Source organism: Nicrophorus vespilloides, unplaced genomic scaffold, assembly GCF_001412225.1.
Source record: "Nicrophorus vespilloides isolate i.1.1-1 unplaced genomic scaffold, Nicve_v1.0, whole genome shotgun sequence".
Classification (NCBI taxonomy): Eukaryota; Metazoa; Arthropoda; class Insecta; order Coleoptera; family Silphidae; genus Nicrophorus; species Nicrophorus vespilloides.
Window position 1 is genome coordinate 14,458 of NW_017096219.1, and position 21,277 is coordinate 35,734.

Genomic DNA, 21,277 nt, shown 5'->3' on the forward strand with positions numbered 1-21,277 from the left:
TAATTTGAGAAACCTTTCGGTTGATAATTTTTGTAAACTCGAGACGAATGATTCAAAATGTAACATTAATAATTGCGTGACTTGGGCTATAATGACGGCGATAATTTAAACATAAATACATGAGCATGATGGGCGCCGAACAATGGGCGCCGCCGCATGTATGGGGCGCATTTTTTTTTAAATTGATATCGCTATCGAACAATGCACGCCGCGTGCATGCTGCGCTTTTTATTTTTATATATATAGAAAATCACCGTCGGGCAACAATACGAGGGGAGCACATTTATATTTGGGTAGAAAACTGAACAATAGTTGCGTGCACGAAACCCAAATTTATTTATCTGCAAAAAAAAAACGGGAAAATTAGTTGGAAAAATCAATTGTTTTTCATAGGTAGCTAGATTAAATTATATAAGTTCAATGATATAATATTTACTGCTGCTTGTGTATTTTACATGAATCAGCTTCTAGTGGACAACAAATTTAATATATGTGTTTGTTTGTACGCTTTTTAATCAATAACTATATGACTAAGAGGAATATCAAACATTAGTCATCTAACCCAGTGGTCCCCAACCCCCCTGTCCGTGGATCAAATGGGCCGCCCAAGGAACATTCAATTATTTCCATTTGATTTTAACTAGAATCTAGTGAAAATCCGGTCCGCGGCGATAAAAAGGTTGGGGAGCACTGATCGAACCCATTTAAACAAGATAATTAGAAAACTTCGAGCAGGCTGCGACATTTGGTGATAAACATTAGATAAACAAATATTGTTTCTTTTGTTTTGTTAATGACGGATAAAAATAAATTTAAATGTTGATATATTGTTATACTAATATCTTCAATATCAGTTTAATATAAATTAATCGATAAATTATCGACCAAAGTCTTTCCGCCTAACAATAGATTGAATTTTGGTTACAGAATCACACTGTATATATTAAATTTGAACGTGTACATGTAAAAGAAGTTGCCTAACTACAATCATGTTTACATTTTAGTTGGAGAATTGTCTGTTTCCAATTGGATTTTTGATATTTCTTTACTGCGGGTCGTTGAAATAGATTTGTTTTTGGATATGAATGGTAGTTTGATGTAAATAATACAAGACGAGAGTATATATTTGTGGATTTGTTTGATATTGCGGTCAATGTAATACGAGCTTGTTGTAATGAAAAATGAAACACTAGATGCAGTTCGAATTGCAACTGGAGAAAGAGTAATTGTAATTTAGACGCGTTAGCAAATGCAGTCGTATAGGGATTAAGTCGTATGCGAACGATATTTCTGTATAATTATAGATTAGAATAATCGTAGTCGGCGGTGGCGGTATGTAGCAATCAGGAGAACGCAGACAGCGCCCCGTAGCGGCGCCGCGGTTCACCGCCTGACGAGAAACGTAGATATTCTCGGCCTCACGACCATTTTTGATGGTGATTGTGTGTGAAAGAGCATGGAGGAAAGTCAGAAAATATGGTGTAACTAAGTGGATTCTGTGGTTCGTGCGGGTCTCCTAGTGTGGACAAAATGTGTATGAACGTGTGTATATAGTAATGTATATATGGAAATTGATGCGAGACTCTGTTAGCTGCGAAACGCGTATTAACATAACATTTAGCTTTCAAGATGGCTGGAAACTGAAGGACTTCTTTGTCCCCCTGATGACAGTATGATATTGCGTTCGTTTATGGCAGAGCACGTTATTGAAAGGTAAATATCCGATTTCCACGTCTATCTAAAAAGAAACCGTAACGTTTTCCATTTTGTCATCATAATAATAAACCGAATTACGGCAGACATCTTGCTGAACCTCCCAACATTGTTGCCAGCCGTGTAGTTAGTTAGTATATATGCACATAGCCTCCTCAGATCAGATATTCACGCTGCTAAATATTTGGTAATAGTTTACCGAAACTAAGCGTATGGCATACACATATCCTTCAACCACGTAGTCCAATGTCATTTTACATAGTTGGTCACGAATAACATTGAGCTCTTGGTCAACGTTCACGTGCTTGTTTGGTGTTTATTCATCCACAAGAACTCGCATATCCTCTGCAATCGAAAGATCGTATTGATGAACTGTACTAATTACTTATTTGCATGCAGCGAATTCCGGTCAAGTCGCGATGCATGTGTCATTCGGGTTTGTTTCAACTATTTCGAGCAACAGGTTGATATGCATCATATCTCTCTCTCTGACACACACACTCGCACACACTCAATATGGTCATTACAAATGGGGCGTTCCATTTTCATATAATCCCATATCCATTCCCCGAGATTCCAAGGATCCACGCAAAAACAAACAGAACAATCTTAACGATCCTGTTTATATCTTCTGCACAGTGCGTATTTAGAAACTGTTCCAATTATCATTGCTGCTCGCACATTTAGCAGTATGCGAATAGAAAGTTTGCAAATAACTTTTTGGCCAGCAATCTCGCAAAGAAAACAAAACGGATTCGGTTTCATAACAACAACAACAGGGAAAAAATTGTGATATTTTTCAAAATCGGCAACGCTGGAACCTCAATTGTCGTAATAACGAAATCTGCCGCGAACTCTGTGGCCTCGTATTGTTGACGTGTTTTTGTTACCTTATTGCGCATTATATGAAAACATGTTTTAGACGCTTGATTTTTAGTTCATTGGCCATTATTTTACATAACACCTTGAGACTATTAGTTCAAGTGCCTACATATATAAATATGAAAAAAAAGGAACCTTCCACTTTTTTTTTTGCGCACTAATTGCATATATAGGATAGGTTTCTATTCAATTGCGAATTAGTTCCATGTTCATTGTAAATGTACAACTGCAATTAATCAAATACACATTCGTCTCTATAAAAATGTAATACGTTTTCCTTCATACACTGATTACAAGTGGCACAATTGCAATATTTACTTTTCTTGCTTAATTAAATATGGAACTTAAGTAGACTATTGTAAATAGGTTAATTTACTTAACAAAGGTAAACATTTGCAAGTAATTCGCTAATGTACAATGTAAAGGTCAGAAATGCCTAATATTGACAAGGTCTGCTATTCTCTTATATTATATTCATTTAATTTCTGCGAAATCTACAATTATCGATTGTTTTTCCTTGAAATTCAATGCTGTGAAATTAGAATTCCTTTCAACTTAATTAGTTTACACATTCAGAATATTTAATCCATAAATTATTTGTTTAAATGTTTATGAAATTAAAACGTAATCTAAACTTTTAAACTACTAAAAGAATAGGTCGATAGCCCGTTGACCCAAATAAGGGCTAATTGTAAATACAAAATTAGTGAAAATTAAGTTTATAATATTCACAAGCATTGAGTGTACAGTGGAACCTCGCTTAACGAACTAATGTAAATTAGCATTGTAAATGATGCAATCCGGGACTTCTCTTCTTATCGTCACTCGTTATGCAAAACGTTGCTCTTTAAGCGAGTCATTTTTTCCTACAATTCATTTTCAAATAGTCAGATTTGAAGTGTTCAGTAAAACTATCATAATCTAGATCAGGGTTTCCCAAACTATGGAAAGTTAATAGATGTTCCGTGAAAACCTGGAATGAAATAATTACAAAAATAAATAATGAATGTTTTTCCTCATGTTTTAAATTTTATTGATTATGTGTATATTACCTACCCTAATTATTACCTTTGCTTGAAAACTTCAGCATTTACGTGAAGTGTTCGGTTGTAGGAAAAGTTTGGGAAACCCTGATCTAGTCCCAAGGGGTTGTCAACTTGTTTGTCACGTCACGTTCGAAATAATCACATTTTTCATTATTCGCGATCGACCAAAAGTATTGAGTAACTATTTTAATTATAATGAAATTTGTCCTTATACCCTTTATACCATCTATATTGTTTCATGCTTATAGTCTCAAAATAAATATTCGTTAATTTTACTGCAAAAGATTAATAATTTATAGAATGCATATATTTTTTATTACTTATATTTTAAATGGGGTCAAAAGAAATACGTTTTTGAGAAAAGTTACATAACAGTGTACACTTTGCATGTGATGTCCATTATGTAACATTTTAAAAAATAATATTTCTTGCCTTAAGTCATTGACCGAAGTCTTTCATCATTCAATTTTATATTTTGGGATTTCCTACCGATATTGTTTGCAATGAAAACGTTTGATATTGATTTCTATAAAAATTAAATTTAAAAATATACTAAAATAGATTTGCCTTTGTACAGTTAATACAAACAAAAGTTATATTTGTCAATTCATGAAGATACTATCAAACAGCGTTATTTCTCTCATATTTTAACTGATATTGCAAATATGTATGGATATTCGCTGCAATCGATTTTAATATTGACAAATTGTATATTGTTAATTAATTCTACATTTTGATATATTTAATAATAATTTACTTATAATTTCTACTAAAGCTAAAATTCTTTGAGATGACTATTATATTTTTTTTATTGGCAACTTACCACAAACTTGGAAGCCATTTATTCGGTTTAACAGGTCGAGTTACTTCATTGATAAAAGAAGATTAGTATTGTTCGAAACATTAATTGGATATTGTAATAAGGTTTCGAGTGTGATAGACGGATTTCCCTGTAATATTATTGGCACCGAAATCAAAATAAATCTAAATATAGAACGGTATTTTGTTGCATCTACAATAACCTAAACGATGATTTCAATCTGTATCTATCTATATATGTATATAATATGGGATTTCGATGCAACGTGAATGAAAGTAACAGAAATAAGTTCGCGCGAATGAACTTGCCAGATTTACTTCGACTCCTCGGTAATTGTTTACACCGGAGCGTAGGTATTTTTAGGCCAAGATCTCTTCCATTTTCATAAATTACCTAAAATGGGCATGCGCACAAACTTTGAATAAACTACCTCTTTTCTTCATGACGAGGGGGGTATTATTAAATTTAGCCAACCTTAAAGGTCCTGTACATTCTTGGAAATGTAATTCAGCAGTGGTCATTATGCATATTGTTAAATACATAATTCTGGTAATTTCTTCTAAAAATTCTCAGGAAAATAGATCTTAAAACTACCCTCTCCCCACCGTGCAGGTACTAAAAGTGTATTAAATTGTGTGTTTTGACTTTATTTTCAGGGAATGCATGACATGTTCATCCACTCCCAACAGTTGGTCACAAACAACTACAGCAGTGGTGCAGTACAATCGAAGAAGCGCAAAGCAACAGATCAGTATAACAGTATTAACGCTGAACAATTTGTGTCTCAAAACTCAGCATATTCTCTGAGCCAGGCTAATGCGAATGATGTTAACAGTAGTCATTATCAACAGCCAAGCGTACGATCATCTGCCATCAAATTGTTAGACTCCTACCAACGCTGTAACCAAAAGGTAATTATATATATTTCAATATTGATTGCATAGTGCTGATGATTAAATATTTTGTGTTGTCTGATACAGCGTAAGGCCTGGTCATCTGAAGGTAATGGTGATTGTGGTCAAGCCGGAGGAGTTATCACCGAAAATACAAGTACAACCGTCACTACGGCTCACAGCAAAGTCAACGCGGCCCCCGGGGCCAATCCCCAGCCGCAAGGTAAGCGTAAGTTCTTTCAAATTTCCTCTTTGCTTAACAGTAGATAGAAACGTAGAAATAAACTACTGAATATGCTAGTTTATTTTTAAGTTGAAAAAATTGTAATATTAGTTGCTTTTGAATGCTAATTATTAGTTATTGTTTTTGATATTTGTTACTGCTTAGTAGGCAAGCTCAAGTCAACATTATTTTAAAAAAACAAGTATCCTCAATACTCAAAATCAATATAACAAAAAATAAGTAAACATATGCTAAGAAAATATAAAAAAAAAGTTTTATTTGTAAACATTCACAATTTTAATAATATTGATGAATTAGATCTTGAGAGAATTAAATAACAATGATATAATTTTAGGGTCGGGGAGTGGCGCCGATGGGGATTACCAGCTTGTGCAACATGAAGTTTTGTATTCTATGACGAATCAATATGAAGTTTTGGAGTTTCTGGGCAGAGGAACATTCGGCCAAGTAGTGAAATGCTGGAAGAAAGGCACCAATGAAATCGTTGCAATCAAAATATTAAAGAATCACCCTTCGTACGCTAGACAGGTAAATAAACAGATTATAGTTTAATTGTAAGGTGTATGTGATACAGTGATTTTCGTTTACAGGGGCAAATAGAAGTTAGTATTTTATCTAGATTAAGTCAAGAAAATGCAGATGAGTTCAACTTTGTTCGTGCCTATGAGTGTTTTCAACACAAAAATCACACCTGCCTTGTATTTGAAATGTTGGAGCAGAATCTCTATGATTTCCTTAAACAGAATAAGTTCAGTCCACTGCCATTAAAATATATTCGACCAATTCTGCAACAAGTATTGACTGCATTGCTGAAACTAAAGGTAAGCATATTTTGAATTATTAATAGTTCAATAATTTATGTTTTTTGTTTTTTTTTTTGAAAATTTTAGCAACTAGGTCTAATACATGCAGATTTGAAGCCTGAAAATATCATGTTAGTAGATCCAGTGCGTCAGCCTTATCGTGTAAAAGTGATTGATTTTGGAAGCGCTAGCCATGTTAGCAAAGCAGTCTGTAATACTTATCTGCAATCGCGTTACTATCGTGCACCCGAAATTATTCTTGGCTTACCGTTCTGCGAAGCAATCGATATGTGGTCTTTGGGATGCGTAGTGGCTGAATTATTTCTGGGTTGGCCTCTATACCCAGGTTCATCAGAGTACGATCAGATACGTTACATAAGCCAAACACAAGGACTTCCGACAGAGCATATGCTAAACAATGCATCGAAAACGACAAAATTCTTCTACAGGGATATGGAAAGTACATATCCTTTCTGGAGATTGAAAACACCTGAGGAACATGAAGCCGAGACCGGCATAAAATCCAAGGAGGCTAGAAAGTATATATTCAATTGTTTGGACGATATTGGACAAGTGAATGTTCCGACGGATCTTGAAGGAGGACAACTGCTGGCGGAAAAAGTCGATAGGAAAGAATTTATAGATCTTCTTAAGAGGATGCTGACTATGGACCAGGTAGCAATATTTACTCCAATTATACATTGATGATCAAGCATCATGTGAAGAGCAGTAGATAATTTTTGTTTGTTTTTTTATTGTAGGAACGTAGAACAACACCGGGAGAAGCACTGAATCATCCATTTGTACGACTGGCTCATTTGGTTGACTACGCGCATTGCAACAATGTGAAGGCCAGCGTACAAATGATGGAAGTATGCAGAAGAAACGATTTTAATAATACGTCTTCGTCCAATCATCATCAGACGGCACAACAAGCGCCTTCTTTGGTTGCTAATTTCGTTCCTAGTTCTAATGGGAACGTTACTTTCACCATTAACAACCAATTGACTAACCAGGTACAACGACTCGTTAGGGATAGACCAGGTTACGATAATTTGGCATATCAAATATACAATGGACGTCCTGTCGGTAGACAATACTCGACAAGTAGCAGGACTGATCCTTTCCAACATCAACTAGTATCGAGCATCCTGTGCCCTGCTGGTTATCAGGGAATGGGCGGATCACCAGCTAAACATGTAACTGTGGTCCAACAGCCTTCGTTACAAATACAACCACCGATATTGAGCCAGCCTGGTCAACAGCAGTACGTACCAGTTAGTGTTGTGGAACCTAATGGAAGACAAATGCTTCTAACTAATGCGGTGCAAACGTCGTGGCCGACCAACCGACAAATGGCTATAGTTCCATCTTGGCAACAAATACCGTCGCAACATGCAACTATACAACAGCCCATTTTGTCGGATGCCACTGATTGGGGAAGACCGTTACTTGTCGATTCATCTGCTATACTTCAAGAACAGAGGCCCGTATTTCCAGTCGATGTTGCTACTGAAGTTTATAATCAACCAATTGTGGAACATCCCAATGGTTCGTGGTCATCAACTAAAAGAAGCTCCAAAAATCATCTTCCACAATCGACACATCATGGTCATCATCTTATGGTCCCCACTCATCATAGATCGCAACACGATAAGAAGGAGCAAACACAACTTAGCCCAGTCAAGAAGCGTGTTAAAGAGAGTACACCGCCGTCGGATCAATCTTATGCACAACATTCCAGGAGAAATCATAGTCCTATAAATAACTGGCACCATACTCAAGTACATGTAAGTCCAATTGGAGACCCAATTCGAAAGGCGAATCATTCTTTGCTTATTACGTTCTTCTGTTCCAGACTAAACAAGAACCTAGTAGCGGGCGCCAACATACTATTACTATAAATGACACACCTTCGCCAGCCGTCTCGGTGATTACCATTTCGGATAGTGAAGATGAAGGTTCGAATCAAAAGAAACCTGTTATTCAGAGCACAGTCCACGCTAATGACAATGTTAACATTAATAGAAAAAATGTTATTAGTTGTGTCAGCGTAGGCGATAGCGACAATGACGATCGCAAGAGCCCGGCGAAGGTAATCATCAATTATTTCAAAATTTTGTTTAAAATAATATTTACATTTGAAAAACTTTCAGTTACAGATTCCACAATCCTATCAACATGTTATAAAGAACGAGCCGTCGCAGAATCCGAACATAAATTATTCAGTTTCGCAATCGCGCAAGAATCGATTGCTGGCGAAAGCTCAAACCGAATGCATGTTGAATTTACCGACGAAACAGGAACCAGGCACCGATTATCAGAATCAAACGCATCGGTCCGATTACATGCAGAATTGTGGATCCACGTGTAAAGAGCCGATCGGCCAAAACTATCAGTATGCAAATAATTCGGTTGCCGGTCACGGTGGTCAGGATCAGCACATCATATATTCTGGCGATAAGAGGGTGTCCTGGGCAGCCCCCACCGGGCACGCGTCAAGTTCGCACAGTGGGAACAGCAGGCGGCATTCTGCGGTGCCGGTCGTAAACCTGCGCGATTTCAATATTCAGCCGCAAGGGCATAAGGATTATATACAGCCACCTGCAGCTCACACTACTAGGGATATCGGGATTTCAAGGGATCAACATTTGTTGGCTTCTGGGAAGAACTGGGGACCACAAACTATACATCAAGGGTATAGGTATGTACATTTTTAATTAACAACTAGTTAATTTCTTAACTAAATGAGCGTATCTGTAATCATATATGTTTTATAATTGTTTGTAGACATTCGAATGCCCATCTATCACCGCAACCATTGACCGGTGCTCCAAGATTATCTCCGCAACATCCTCTAGCTGCAGCTGGTCAGCCCCTCTACCATCAGACGGCGGAGCTGTACAGGCGGCCAGCAGTTTACGTGACGACCACCCAACCCGCCTATATACCTACGACCCATCAAGTACCAACGGGGTGAGTAAAAATATCGTACATACTATATATCTAATTGGTAGATGTGTTGGGTTTGGTTGCATAAACATTAAACCAAAGTGGCAGCTTTATTTGTATTGTTTTTTGGTTTGCTTTATTTTCAGCATACCTACTTATACTCCCACCAGAAAACGAAAGTTGTCTGCGGCCGAGGTTTCGGAATTTTTTGAAAATTTGTGAGACCCAGTGCATAAATTAACAAAACACAAACATTACCTATGAAATTTTCGAGTCTCCCCTCTCTCGAAGTATTTAATTTTGTATTTAATTATCTCATTTAATAAGTTTGTAATTATAGACAAATATTCTTACTTTAGGGATATATATATATATATTCAATGTATATTTATTTTATTTTTTTTTAAATGGATGAACAAAAAGAATGCCACGTGTTGCTTTTAACTTAATTATTATTATAATTTCACTAGAGAAGGGTGTTTTCATTTTCTTTTTCTTTTTTCTCATTTGAATTTACTTTATTAATGTTATTAATTGATAATATTTGCCTTAGATATTAATAAATAAATTTGGACTATATTTTCTTAACCTGTATTTAGTTTTTTAACATTTAATATACTAATTACTCTGAAGAACACCGAAAAGAAAAACAGAACATCACACGAGATATACTAAATGCAATAATGGAATTGTAATTATCTCTTTAATATTAGTTTCTATATCGAATAAATTTCCTATAATCAAATCTATATATCTACTGTTATTAATATTCTCGAACTGTACACAGTTTTTTTTGTAACCTATATTTTCTTTTACAATAGTTTTTTTTTTTCTTCTTTAAATCTTAAGTAATACAATTTCCATTTGATTTTTATTTCCCCTTTGTTTTTATACCGTGATTAGTGCAAACTAGATCAACAATGTATTATTAGGTATTAATGAAAGTTTTTTTAGGTACTTTTTTAACCAATGAATTATTTTGATTTGGAATTTTTCACGTTAATTCTGGTTTTGGTCATTATTTTGAAATTTTCCAATTGAAAATAATTGGGCTATTCCCAAATTCCAATTTAATTTAACTTAACAATTTATTACATCCCTTATGTCCCATTATTGAATTATTGAAGAAAAAATAATAAAAATCATTGCCAAATACTGTTGTTGTTACTATTCTGTTAGACAAATCGAATGGAAATGTATCGAACTTTATTTAGCAGAAAAGATTGAACACTGCATTAAAAAAGAAATTTAAGAAAAGAAAACAAAAATGCTTATTTTACCTGCACCTGATTAACTCTCTTTAGCTTATTAAGTAATTATGATATAATGATAATAATAATGATAATTGCAAATTTGAAAGTGTTTAATATATGAAAGTAATGTTAAATTGCAGTCGTCAAATACCGCCACCTGCTCACCACGCAAGTGCAAGACCGGTACTAGCAAATCATCCGGGTCATCCTTTGCCGGCCCACATGCAATTTCCATCTCATGCCCAAGTCGCAGCAGCCTCTTACGGATTCGCACCACTGAGTCCAGCGAAAAGCCATCAATACCAAGCGAGTCTCTGGTTCGCCGAATAATTGCGAAACCGCAAAAGATACGCGTAATTCTATATATATATATATGAAGATAAGTATACGTTTATTTTCATCATCCTACACAACACTGCGTTTCGATTGAATTCAAACCGAACGAAGTTCCAATTAATCAACAGCAACAGCATACTACTTATCACACTATATGTCTGTCGTCTCTATGTTATTATTATTAGTATTTTAAATGATTGATTCGTTCGGGACTTTTTGAACTGGTGATTGAAAGTAGAGTATTATTATGATTATGTACATACTGAAGAAACGGAAATTAGTCATCGTGCAATTTGCAACAATATATTTTGATTATGTTTGATAAATATTATAAGAACATTGAGCTTTTCACACTAGAAATACTAATTATTAAAAAAATTGCACGTGGAAAGCTCTATTTTATTTCGAAACAAATCTAACTTTGTTTGATATAATACACGTATATATATATAAATAGTGGTTTAGAGATATCAAACGATTTATATTTTTGAATATAGAAGATTATAAAAGTAAAGAAACTAATTTTATGGGTTTACCTTAGTTCGTTGAATATTACTATGTTACTTTTTAGAGTATCTTAACTTATTGAAGAAAGAAAAGAAAGCAAAAAATATATATATATATAATATATAAAAAGAAACTTAAATACTGCCTTCCTGAAAACAATAGTACATAGTTGAAAGAGCACTTACAGTAGCTTACTTGTGTGGTTTTGGCTGTTATTATAATAATATTTGTATATAGAATTATTTAATTGTTTTTGCATTTCTTCTTAATATTAATATTATTGTTTCATTTTCTCAAGTTAATAATTTTATAAAATAACAATTCGATTAGGATTTATACCTTTTATTTAATTCTTTGGTGTGTTATGATCAATCAACAGTTTTTGTTAGCTTAAGTTGTATATTTGTATGTTTACTACTACTATTATTATTATTGCTGTTTACTATTTTATTCTATTCTATTATCGTTTATCGTGGTTTACATCCACATTCTCTCTCTATCTCTCAATTTGATTTGAGATTTGGATTTTTAAGTAGATATCAGGAAAGAAGATATAACAATGATGTGCCTGTTAAATTTAAATTGTGTATGACCCTCCGATCGTACTCTATATTGACTTTAAAGCACTTTGTTTATAATGAATATGAAATATAAACATACGTTTTTAACAGGGAATTATAAATATATTAATATTATTGTCAATGGAGTAACGGTGTTAGATGTGATATTTAATTAGACAAGAAAAAGTAAAAAAAAAATTAATCATTTTAACGTGTAAATATCGCCTATATATTATATTATAAATATATATTCCGTCAAATTCATTTGGGAAATTAAGAAAGGTTTAAAAAGCTATATATATTGAATTTGTCGGGTTATTTTTAAGTAAAATACAAATAATTAATGTACTAATACCTATGACTCTAGTGAGTAGAGTTTCGATTGATGGTAGGCGTACAAAAAAAATATATTAACAAGATATATATATATAATAATGATAATAAAAAAAATATAATATTTTTGGATCATGTAGGATAGATTTTTGGGGTAGTTTACGATTGAATATTCAGGTGTCTACATTAACAAAGTAAAACAAACAAAAAAAATGAAATGGTAACTAGATGTATAAATATATTTAATCACTGATGCTGTCCAAAAGAAAAGTAAACTAATTTAATCGCGTTGCATATGTCGATGTTACTATCTACGTGTACTTTTTGTGAGGTTCCTCTAAATGTAATTAACACTTGTTTTCTTTTTTTTTTATATAAATATATATATAATATCTATGGTATAAATGGAGATAAAAGAAAAGTTATGAATTTAAAAAAAAAGTAAAGTATATAAATAAATATAATCTTGAATAATTCTGATGAGCAGTTGCATTATTCAAAGTAAAAATAATAATATTAATCAACCAGCCTTATCAAGAACAATATATGTAATAGAAGTAGAACTTAATGTGTTGCCTTTTGAGAGACGAAAAACAAACAACAAATAGAGAACGGGCTAGTTTATATTCTCTCTTTATTTCTGTAATATAGTAATAGTTGTTAGGGTAGTATATGCACAGGGTGATTTTTAACACTAAAGTAAATACAGTGGATGCATCGAATTTGCTTCGTTTGATTGTCTCTTCTTTTTTTTTCATTCTCTGTTAGCCTTACGTTTCTAAGACTGGCCTAAATAATATTAATAATTAATCCACAATTATTTGCATGTATCATATATACACTATGATGAATAATCGCTTTAATTCTCTTGTATTATCACCACTCAAGTGAATTGTAACAAATTGCATTTTTCTTGTTTGTTGTTTAATTGAAAATGTGTATTATTTAATTACTTACGTTTTACGCACTTTATATTAGTCTAATTGTACTGTATTTTGTATTGAACGTTGTTTAAAATTAGAACTGATGCGTTTTAGAGCTTCCGACATAGTTTACTTATAGAGTGCCAAAATACGTTAGATATGCCCGAGCCGTGTTAAAATTAGCAGCAACTTCAACTTTGAGTGGTCTTAATACAAACAAAATATACACACAGTTATCATATTATTCGAAAAGGTGAAATATATATAACGTAGAATTTAAATAGAAATTCTCTCTAATAAGACGTAGTTGATATGTTTATACAGTGACACAATATTAGGACATTGGGGTTTTGTAGTTTTTATAATCTTATTTATTATTATTAGTTACCATACCATACTAATTCGTATATATATATATTATATTTTTCTTTTTTAATTAACCGACTGCGTTACTATTACGGTGTTTGTACAATTTCGTTTTCTCTGTATTGTATTTTTTTTGTTGTTTGTAATCTTAACAGTCGATTGTAAAATCCAAAAGCAAAGATACGGATGTTTCCCAATACAAATGTAATACTAATAATCTAAACAGATCTACAAGGCTGCACTACATATTTAGCGTTAGTTGATGAAAGTTGAAACAAAAAAAAAGTTTTATTAATTGCGGTTTATGAAGAATGTTTAGTGCGTACACAAGACTGGTGTAGTTGATGTCAATATATATATAGCTAATAGTTGGGTGTGTGCACCTGTTCTTTTGTTTCTTTTTTTTTTTTTTTGGTAATAGGCTACTATAGTCATATAATATTGTATATTGTTATATAAATATTAATATATATTGTAACTATTTTTTTTATATCTATGTATCTAAATATTAATAATAATAATAATACCTATAGTGAACGGAATGTTAGTCCTAAATGTTTGATTATACGATGGAAGTGTTAAAAAATGAATTGGACAGTATGTATTTATATCTAAATGAGTTTCGTCTTTGCGAGAAGAGTAAAAAGTAAACTTTGCAAATTCATAGTGAAATCTATCTATAAAATGTGATAAACAATATAAAGATATATATATATATAGAAAGATATATAAGCACGTGTAAAATATTTAAATATAACTTTTTGTGAAGGATCAATAATTCTTATTATTATTATTTTTTTTTATATATATATATTATATAACAGATGAACGGATGTTATTAATTGGTTTTATGGCTTGTGTGAAATTTATAAATATATATATTTAAGTACAAAATAAACAACAACAACAACAAAAAAAAGATTTATATATATTATAAATATAACTGAAACTTTCATGTTTTATATATATTCAATATATTTCTATATATAGAGCGTAGCATAAATGTTAACAATCATAGTAACTGGTATTAAAATGATGTTTTTGTTTTTTCCTCCCTCTCTACGCAAACTTGATTATATATGATATATGTACGAGGATCTGATGTTTCGCATTGTTAGACAATCTGTAACTGTGTAGAAATAGTCGATGATAGAGCATTCGTGTAACTAGTTTCATTTCGTGTTGGTCCTTAAACCGCTTGCTTTTCAGTCTGTCCAAAAAGAAAAACTGCGACCTTTACATATCTTAAAGAAATCAATTTAGTTTTTTTTTTTTAATTATTCGTTTCCCACTCGTCCCTCTACCAAATATTATATTCGACTGCAGCACACACACATACAATAAGAGGACTGTCTTGTATTATACCTGCCACAATTAACGTTAGTTGGACCAAGTAAAATTTGTAACACTCGTAAACAAACAAAATAAAAAAAATATATATATGTAATCGTAATCTGTATAATAAATAGTACGGTTTACTTAACTGTAACCGATATTGTTCTCTCGTTATTTATTTAAAAAAAAAACAATGTGATTTGGCCTGACATTTATATAACAGTACGTTAAAAATCTATGTGAAGAAATTTAATATGTGTACATCTAAATAGTTTGCAATGCGTTGCGTGTATTATAGTGAATATATATATATATATATATATATTAAAAAAAAAGAAGAAAAAAATTATTAAAACAATATGTGAAAAATAAATTGTATGAGATTAAGCTTAATTAAGCGTAGATTTTTGTAATTACATTTCCTTTTTTTTTTGGTTTCATTTTAGTAAAGTCTTAATATTTTTTTGTCAAAAACATGATTTACAAACCAAGAAATAAACAGAACCTATATAGATATATGGAAATTGTATTTATGTACTTGTCTTAATAGCACATACAAGGTAAGACTTCTTTATGTACATTTTGGCATAAATAAATAGTCAATCTATTAAAAAAAAAAATACTGTTTGTTTTTTCTTTACCTATCCTCAAATTCCTTGACGTTACATTTCAGGAAAATACAGCTATCTTGCGACTTACAATGGGTTGTTCGTAAGTCGAATTTGTTCGTAAGTCGGGGGAATTTCAAAATATACTTATTTTATCACACTTTATCATGGTTTTTACTTTTATATATGTTAAATTTCGTATTTCTGACTGTATAAATTTGATAAAATAGATTAAAATAAACAAAATACTTTTCAATGTAGACATCACAATTAGTTAATACATCTTCCACAAATATTATTAAAGAAATTATCAATTTTAGTTTGGACATTAAAACTTGTAACAAGTTAGAGTTTTGTTCGTAAGTCGGTTGATACCGGTATTCTGGATGTAAGACCGACGAACTCAAGAGAAATCATCAAATTTATAACTGCTGTTATATGATTTTCTCTATTTCAAATCAAGTGGGCCTCAGCATAAACATTTGCTAGTTGCCATCAACAAATTTGTCTAAGCACTCCTAATTTAAGTCACATCTCACTACTTGAAAAAGAAAATCAAGCGATTTAGGTGTGTAATAATACTTTGAAAGATGGAAAAACATAGTTATTACTCTTTGTTCTAAACAATAACTTCGAGAATACCCGAATACTCTTAGCAAAATCCATCTGGAATGCAAAAAGCTTTCTAGGCTGTATAACGACTATAGTCTTTCTATACTCGTTGAAAGACAAAAACACGAATTTGAATTATTTGGGAAGGAAATCTTTGCTAAGTCTTTCATATCTCGAAAATACATTTACTTTTCCACTATCGTTTCAATGTATAAAATTGAATTAGAGTAAACCTAATGCAAGTTTTATTAATCTAATCGAAATCTAATAATTTGAACATAATATAATAGGTGACTCCTAGTTATTATCATTGCAACATATTGATGCGCCACCTTCGATGCGAAGAATTATTCCGAGGGTCTCAGGTAGAAAATATTTTTACCTGTATTGTCATTATTAGCAACCTTTACCACTTACATTATTCTAAAAAAAAACAACGAATCTTTATAATTACGCATAAAAAAATATATAGAAGTAATTCATTTTATAAACTTTTAAGAAACTTGTTAAAATTGCCGAAAATCTTTATTTTTTTTTATTAATAATTTTAAGTTCATCACATAAAGACATGTTTTCAATAAAATATTTCAAAAATTAAGCAAACGTTTGTCGCAAAATAATCTTTTATAATTGGTTCTTCAATCGTCTTTTTCATCATCATTATTATGCTCAAAGTTGCAACAAAACATCGTGCTGTAGGTAAAAAAAAAACTAATTGTAATTAGTACGTGTACATTTCAAAGAATTTAGAACTCAAATTCTCATAATAACTTAACGTTCGTCCGTATAAACATTTAACTTAATATCGATTATAGTTAATAACGAATTATTAATTAATATTGCATATTGAATTATTAATTGTTATAATCGTAAATAAATTATTGCATTAGAAAGAGAATAGTGTAAATGTTTGGAAATCTATCGGAACGCTCGATTAACGGTTAACCGCCATTTTGTTTTTCGACAAATGCATGCGATATTTTGTCACTGCCATAAAATCTAGTCACCTCTTTAAGATTTTCCAATAGAAATGATAATAATAATAATAATCTACTATATGAGAGAAATTATTATTTAGAATAATTAATAAATAATTACGTATTATTTAAAATATATAAATAATAATACAATTTTGTATAGTTTCAAATTAATATCGAAAACAATTATGATTAGAAATAAAACTTATTAATAAACAATTGAAGCAAAAATAACAAATGAATAATGATTATTAACAATTGTGATTAGTTTTGTTAAAGAATAACTCAATTGATAAATAAATAATATCAAGCATAACTACAAACTACAATCAATATAAATCGTGCTAATTATGTAGAATTGTAACTTGAGTTGCTTATTAAAGTGAATATCAATTATAATGCATTAATCGATGACTTTACAAACTATATATATTTACTGACTATAGTATAAACTGCGTTAATGTTATGTTAAGAACATGGAGATATTAAACGATTCTCTTAAAGTTTGATTTTAAAGTCAATACAATATAGTTTTAGTTTCATCGATAATTTGAAAAATATAAATTAATTACATAAGCGCATCTCCAAAAGAACATAATTAAATTTAAAGAGAAATATTTGATAATTAAAAATTAATAACAAAAATTACGAAATTTGAAAATACTAAAATAACAATATTTATTGTTACAAAATAATTGAAGATACATTTTTTTGAATGTATTTTGTACTATTCAGATTTGACAAATACAATTTAGTTATTATTGTTAATAATAATGGCTCGATATTATTTATATATATTTTTTTATGTTACTTAAGTATGTTTATTAAAATGTCTTTGGTAATTTGATTGTATAGTTTAATCATTTGTTTGAAATAAATGAATTTGAAAACAAAAGCGGCATTTGATAATGGCGAGATGCGTTAGTAATGGATGTATTGTTGTTGTTGTTGTTGTAATGTTGATGCAACATTTACTGTTGTGGTTGTGATCTGGTTGTTGTGTTTGATCTTTGCGAAGAGTTAAGAGAAGATCAAGTAAGTAAGAAAGGAAGCAAGTAAGTAAGGGAAGTGGTTTTATATGTTGCGAGTTGATTAGTGTGTATTTAAAGGCACTGCTCCTTTTCTACATTTGTAATTGGTCACGAGTTTCCCGCGCGCAACGTAGCCAAGCTCCGACAGGCCCGTCGATCGGGCCACGGAGCATCGACCGTTGTTGTTCGTACGCTCAGAGCCAGAGCTAGGGAGTGGTAGGTAGTCGAACGCCACCAATACACAACCAGTTTTGTGCATGCTGCGTCGCGACCATTGGTCTACAATTTGTCGACCAATCATTGAGAAAGTCCACACTAAAATATCCAATGTAAGTTCACAAATTATCAAACATATTCACTGGCGTACCCAGTTTGCATCCTTCAAATACAAACGAGACAACAAACGGAATTCGATAGAACCGAATCTACAACCGATATTAACCATCATGCAGCGATCAACTTTCTACAATGGCGTGAACCACAAACAAAGGTTTATTTCGAAAAGACCAAAAAAAAAAATGTGTGTATTTAATACCGCAACAGAAATTGCAGAAAATTTACGTGAAGAGACAACAACGAAATCTGATAACAACATCAGTTCTCGCAAACCATTAACAAATTATTTAATTACCATCTCGATCAATCCAAACACATGCCTGCATCTCTTAAACAACATTCAAAATAACCTTAATCTCTGACAACCCCTTTTTACATAACCAAGCCAAGTCCCTTCTATTTAATTACTATTACAAATATTTGTCTATTTCAGTGTAACAAGGGGCACAGTTGAGCTTCGGAACCATGGAGCAAATTACTGCGGATGGTCAGGTGGTGATGCAAACAGTGTCTGGTGTTGCACCTCAGCAAGTCCAGGTCATGCAGATGCCAGCAAATGGGCAAGTGATCCAGGGTGCGAATGGACAGCAGATCATGGTGCATACGATGCCACAGAATGGTCAGATACAAGTGGCGCAAGGTGCCAATGGACTTCAACAAATTCAAGTAGTGCCAGTGTCAAGTTTACAGGGACAGGGACAGATATTACTGCAGCAGCCCCAGCAGCAGACAGCGCAAATAGTTCAAACTGCAGATGGACAGACTTTTATTTATCAACCAGTGGCTATTGATGGTAGTGGAATACAGCAGTCTCAACCAACAGGTATTATTGTTACTCAACTCTTTGAAGAGCTCCATTCACACTCTTATCGTTTCAGTTTTGAATATCAATGGGAATTTAGTACAATTGCAAAGTGCACAGACTGCACCAGCGGCTACGACTGTAACACAGCCCACTGCAGTCACATCACCTAATGGCCAAACAGTTGTCCAGCATGTCGCAAACAGTTCCACCAATCAACTGGCCATGTCTAATGGAAACATAGTTATGGTGAGAAATGCAACGGATGTACGTAAACACACATTAACAAATATTAATGCTACTGCAAATACAAACAACTATAGAATTAATTAAACTTTAACATTTATACTCTTCATATGAGTTTTAACTAATATCTTGTTGATTGTATTAACTTAATATTTATTTTCAATCTTTAATTAATTTTATCTTATTTAGATGGTACCTGGCACCAGTGCATCAGTCTCAAGAGTACCTATAACCGGTACTGAATTCTGGGAAGAGGAACCCTTGTACGTTAATGCCAAGCAGTACAGAAGAATTTTAAAACGACGACAAGCTAGGGCGAAATTAGAAGCGGAGGGCAAAATACCTAAAGAACGACCTGTAAGTTTCTTGTAAAGATTTTTTATATATTTATCGAAATACTATACATTTATTTTAGAAATACCTCCATGAATCCAGACATAGGCATGCAATGAATAGAATACGTGGAGAAGGTGGTAGATTTCACTCAGGTTCTGTGAAGAAACGAAAACAAATGTTGCAGGAACAAGCAAGACAGCAGCAACAGCAGCAGCAACAATCATCACAGCAGCAGCAAACTCATCAGCAAAATATACAACGTTCTATGGTGTATAGTGGTCTAGAAAATACAATTATTATAGAGGTAAATATATACATTTAATGTTAGATAAATTCTAATAATTTATTGTGTTTTTTTCTTTCAGTCTGTGATGCCAGAAGTAATAACTGACCCATTGTCGTAATGTTATTCAAAGGATTGTAAATTTGTAAATATTTTCTTTTTAAGTTAATTAGCAATATTGTATATATATAATATAAAAATCTGTAACACTTTAGTATTTATATATTACTTTTTGGTATTTAAATATAGGACTGAAGGTAGGAAGGACGTAAGTCTCGATCTGAAAATTGTAACTTTGATATTTTTTTTTCTCGTTTTGTTCTCTTTATATTCAATTCAATTGCGAAGATATTGTATCTAGTTTGTTTTTTTTATATACACATATATATATATAATCTTTTGAGTTATATTCAGTTAATACCGATGATATCGAAATGTACAACATATTTTATATGCAAAAATCAGCACCAATATTCCATGGTTTATATTTAAGCTCATATATTTTGCTTTGAAAGTGAATAAAATATATTTATTTCATAAATATTCATTTCAACATCGCAACGACAAATCTATTTTCAAAGTACACACACACACATTACATATATATATAGATAGATATATTTAATAAATCGTTTATTATTTTCATATTCATAAATTGATTTTCATCAAAAACCCATCAAAACTCTACAAGAATTGTTAATTTAATTGATTGTTATTTTAACATGAAAATATTATGTTGCTTTTTATATAATAAATTCATATATTTTCATAATAACCTTATTAAGTAATTTTTATAATTATGCCTTTAAGAACATTTAAGAAATAGAAAAAGTTTTTATAACATGCATGGCTTAATGCAAAAAGTATAATTCTAAATCATATAAATACAAGAAAAGAAGGCGAGATGAGGCACGTAATTATTATTAAATTTATCTATAATATATTTATTATTTTATGTTGAAAATTTGCTGAAATATTAATGATATTGTAAAATGAAATTATGATTTTTGAATAGAGTAAATTTTGGATTTCTATCGCTACGTCGAACGTTTTATATTGGTAGCACTGATTAGGAGTAGC

General features: G+C 31.8%; 2 protein-coding genes across 7 annotated transcripts; both read left to right on the forward strand.

Moving 5' to 3' along the window:
* Positions 1–1,359: 1,359 nt before the first annotated feature.
* LOC108556322 (homeodomain-interacting protein kinase 2) lies at positions 1,360–11,366 on the forward strand. Of its 4 annotated transcripts, none has more exons than XM_017912385.1 (11): positions 1,360–1,713; positions 5,118–5,372; positions 5,442–5,583; positions 5,933–6,126; positions 6,189–6,419; positions 6,489–7,079; positions 7,163–8,191; positions 8,260–8,496; positions 8,558–9,105; positions 9,192–9,377; positions 10,747–11,366. In XM_017912385.1, the coding sequence occupies exons 2-11, from the start codon at positions 5,121–5,123 to the stop codon at positions 10,934–10,936; spliced, it is 3,600 nt and encodes a 1,199-aa protein (XP_017767874.1). In that variant the 5' UTR covers positions 1,360–1,713; positions 5,118–5,120; the 3' UTR covers positions 10,937–11,366. The 4 variants fall into 4 exon arrangements, with proteins under 4 accessions (XP_017767874.1, XP_017767876.1, XP_017767877.1 ...); XM_017912387.1 differs by having other exon boundaries at positions 5,442–5,577; XM_017912388.1 differs by lacking the exon at positions 10,747–11,366 and adding an exon at positions 9,500–9,660.
* A 6,955-nt stretch (positions 11,367–18,321) lies between these two features.
* On the forward strand, positions 18,322–20,783 carry LOC108556318 (nuclear transcription factor Y subunit alpha). 3 transcript variants are annotated; one of them, XM_017912378.1, is made up of 6 exons: positions 18,322–18,523; positions 18,964–19,353; positions 19,409–19,599; positions 19,768–19,935; positions 19,994–20,218; positions 20,280–20,783. In XM_017912378.1, the coding sequence occupies exons 2-6, from the start codon at positions 18,996–18,998 to the stop codon at positions 20,316–20,318; spliced, it is 981 nt and encodes a 326-aa protein (XP_017767867.1). In that variant the 5' UTR covers positions 18,322–18,523; positions 18,964–18,995; the 3' UTR covers positions 20,319–20,783. The 3 variants fall into 3 exon arrangements, with proteins under 3 accessions (XP_017767867.1, XP_017767869.1, XP_017767868.1); XM_017912380.1 differs by having other exon boundaries at positions 19,409–19,581; XM_017912379.1 differs by lacking the exon at positions 18,322–18,523 and adding an exon at positions 18,551–18,714.
* Positions 20,784–21,277: the final 494 nt, after the last annotated feature.

Bases quoted from the DNA above. Each gene is read 5' to 3' on its own strand.
- LOC108556322 (XM_017912385.1), top strand. From the start codon at position 5,121: ATGCATGACATGTTCATCCACTCCCAACAGTTGGTCACAAACAACTAC. The intron at 5,584-5,932 runs GTAAGTTCTTTC...ATATAATTTTAG, and splicing joins TCCCCAGCCGCAAGGTAAGC to GGTCGGGGAGTGGCGCCGAT. The intron at 8,497-8,557 runs GTAATCATCAAT...AAAAACTTTCAG, and splicing joins ATCGCAAGAGCCCGGCGAAG to TTACAGATTCCACAATCCTA.
- LOC108556318 (XM_017912378.1), top strand. From the start codon at position 18,996: ATGGAGCAAATTACTGCGGATGGTCAGGTGGTGATGCAAACAGTGTCT. The intron at 19,354-19,408 runs GTATTATTGTTA...TTATCGTTTCAG, and splicing joins ACAGCAGTCTCAACCAACAG to TTTTGAATATCAATGGGAAT. The intron at 20,219-20,279 runs GTAAATATATAC...TTTTTCTTTCAG, and splicing joins AAAATACAATTATTATAGAG to TCTGTGATGCCAGAAGTAAT.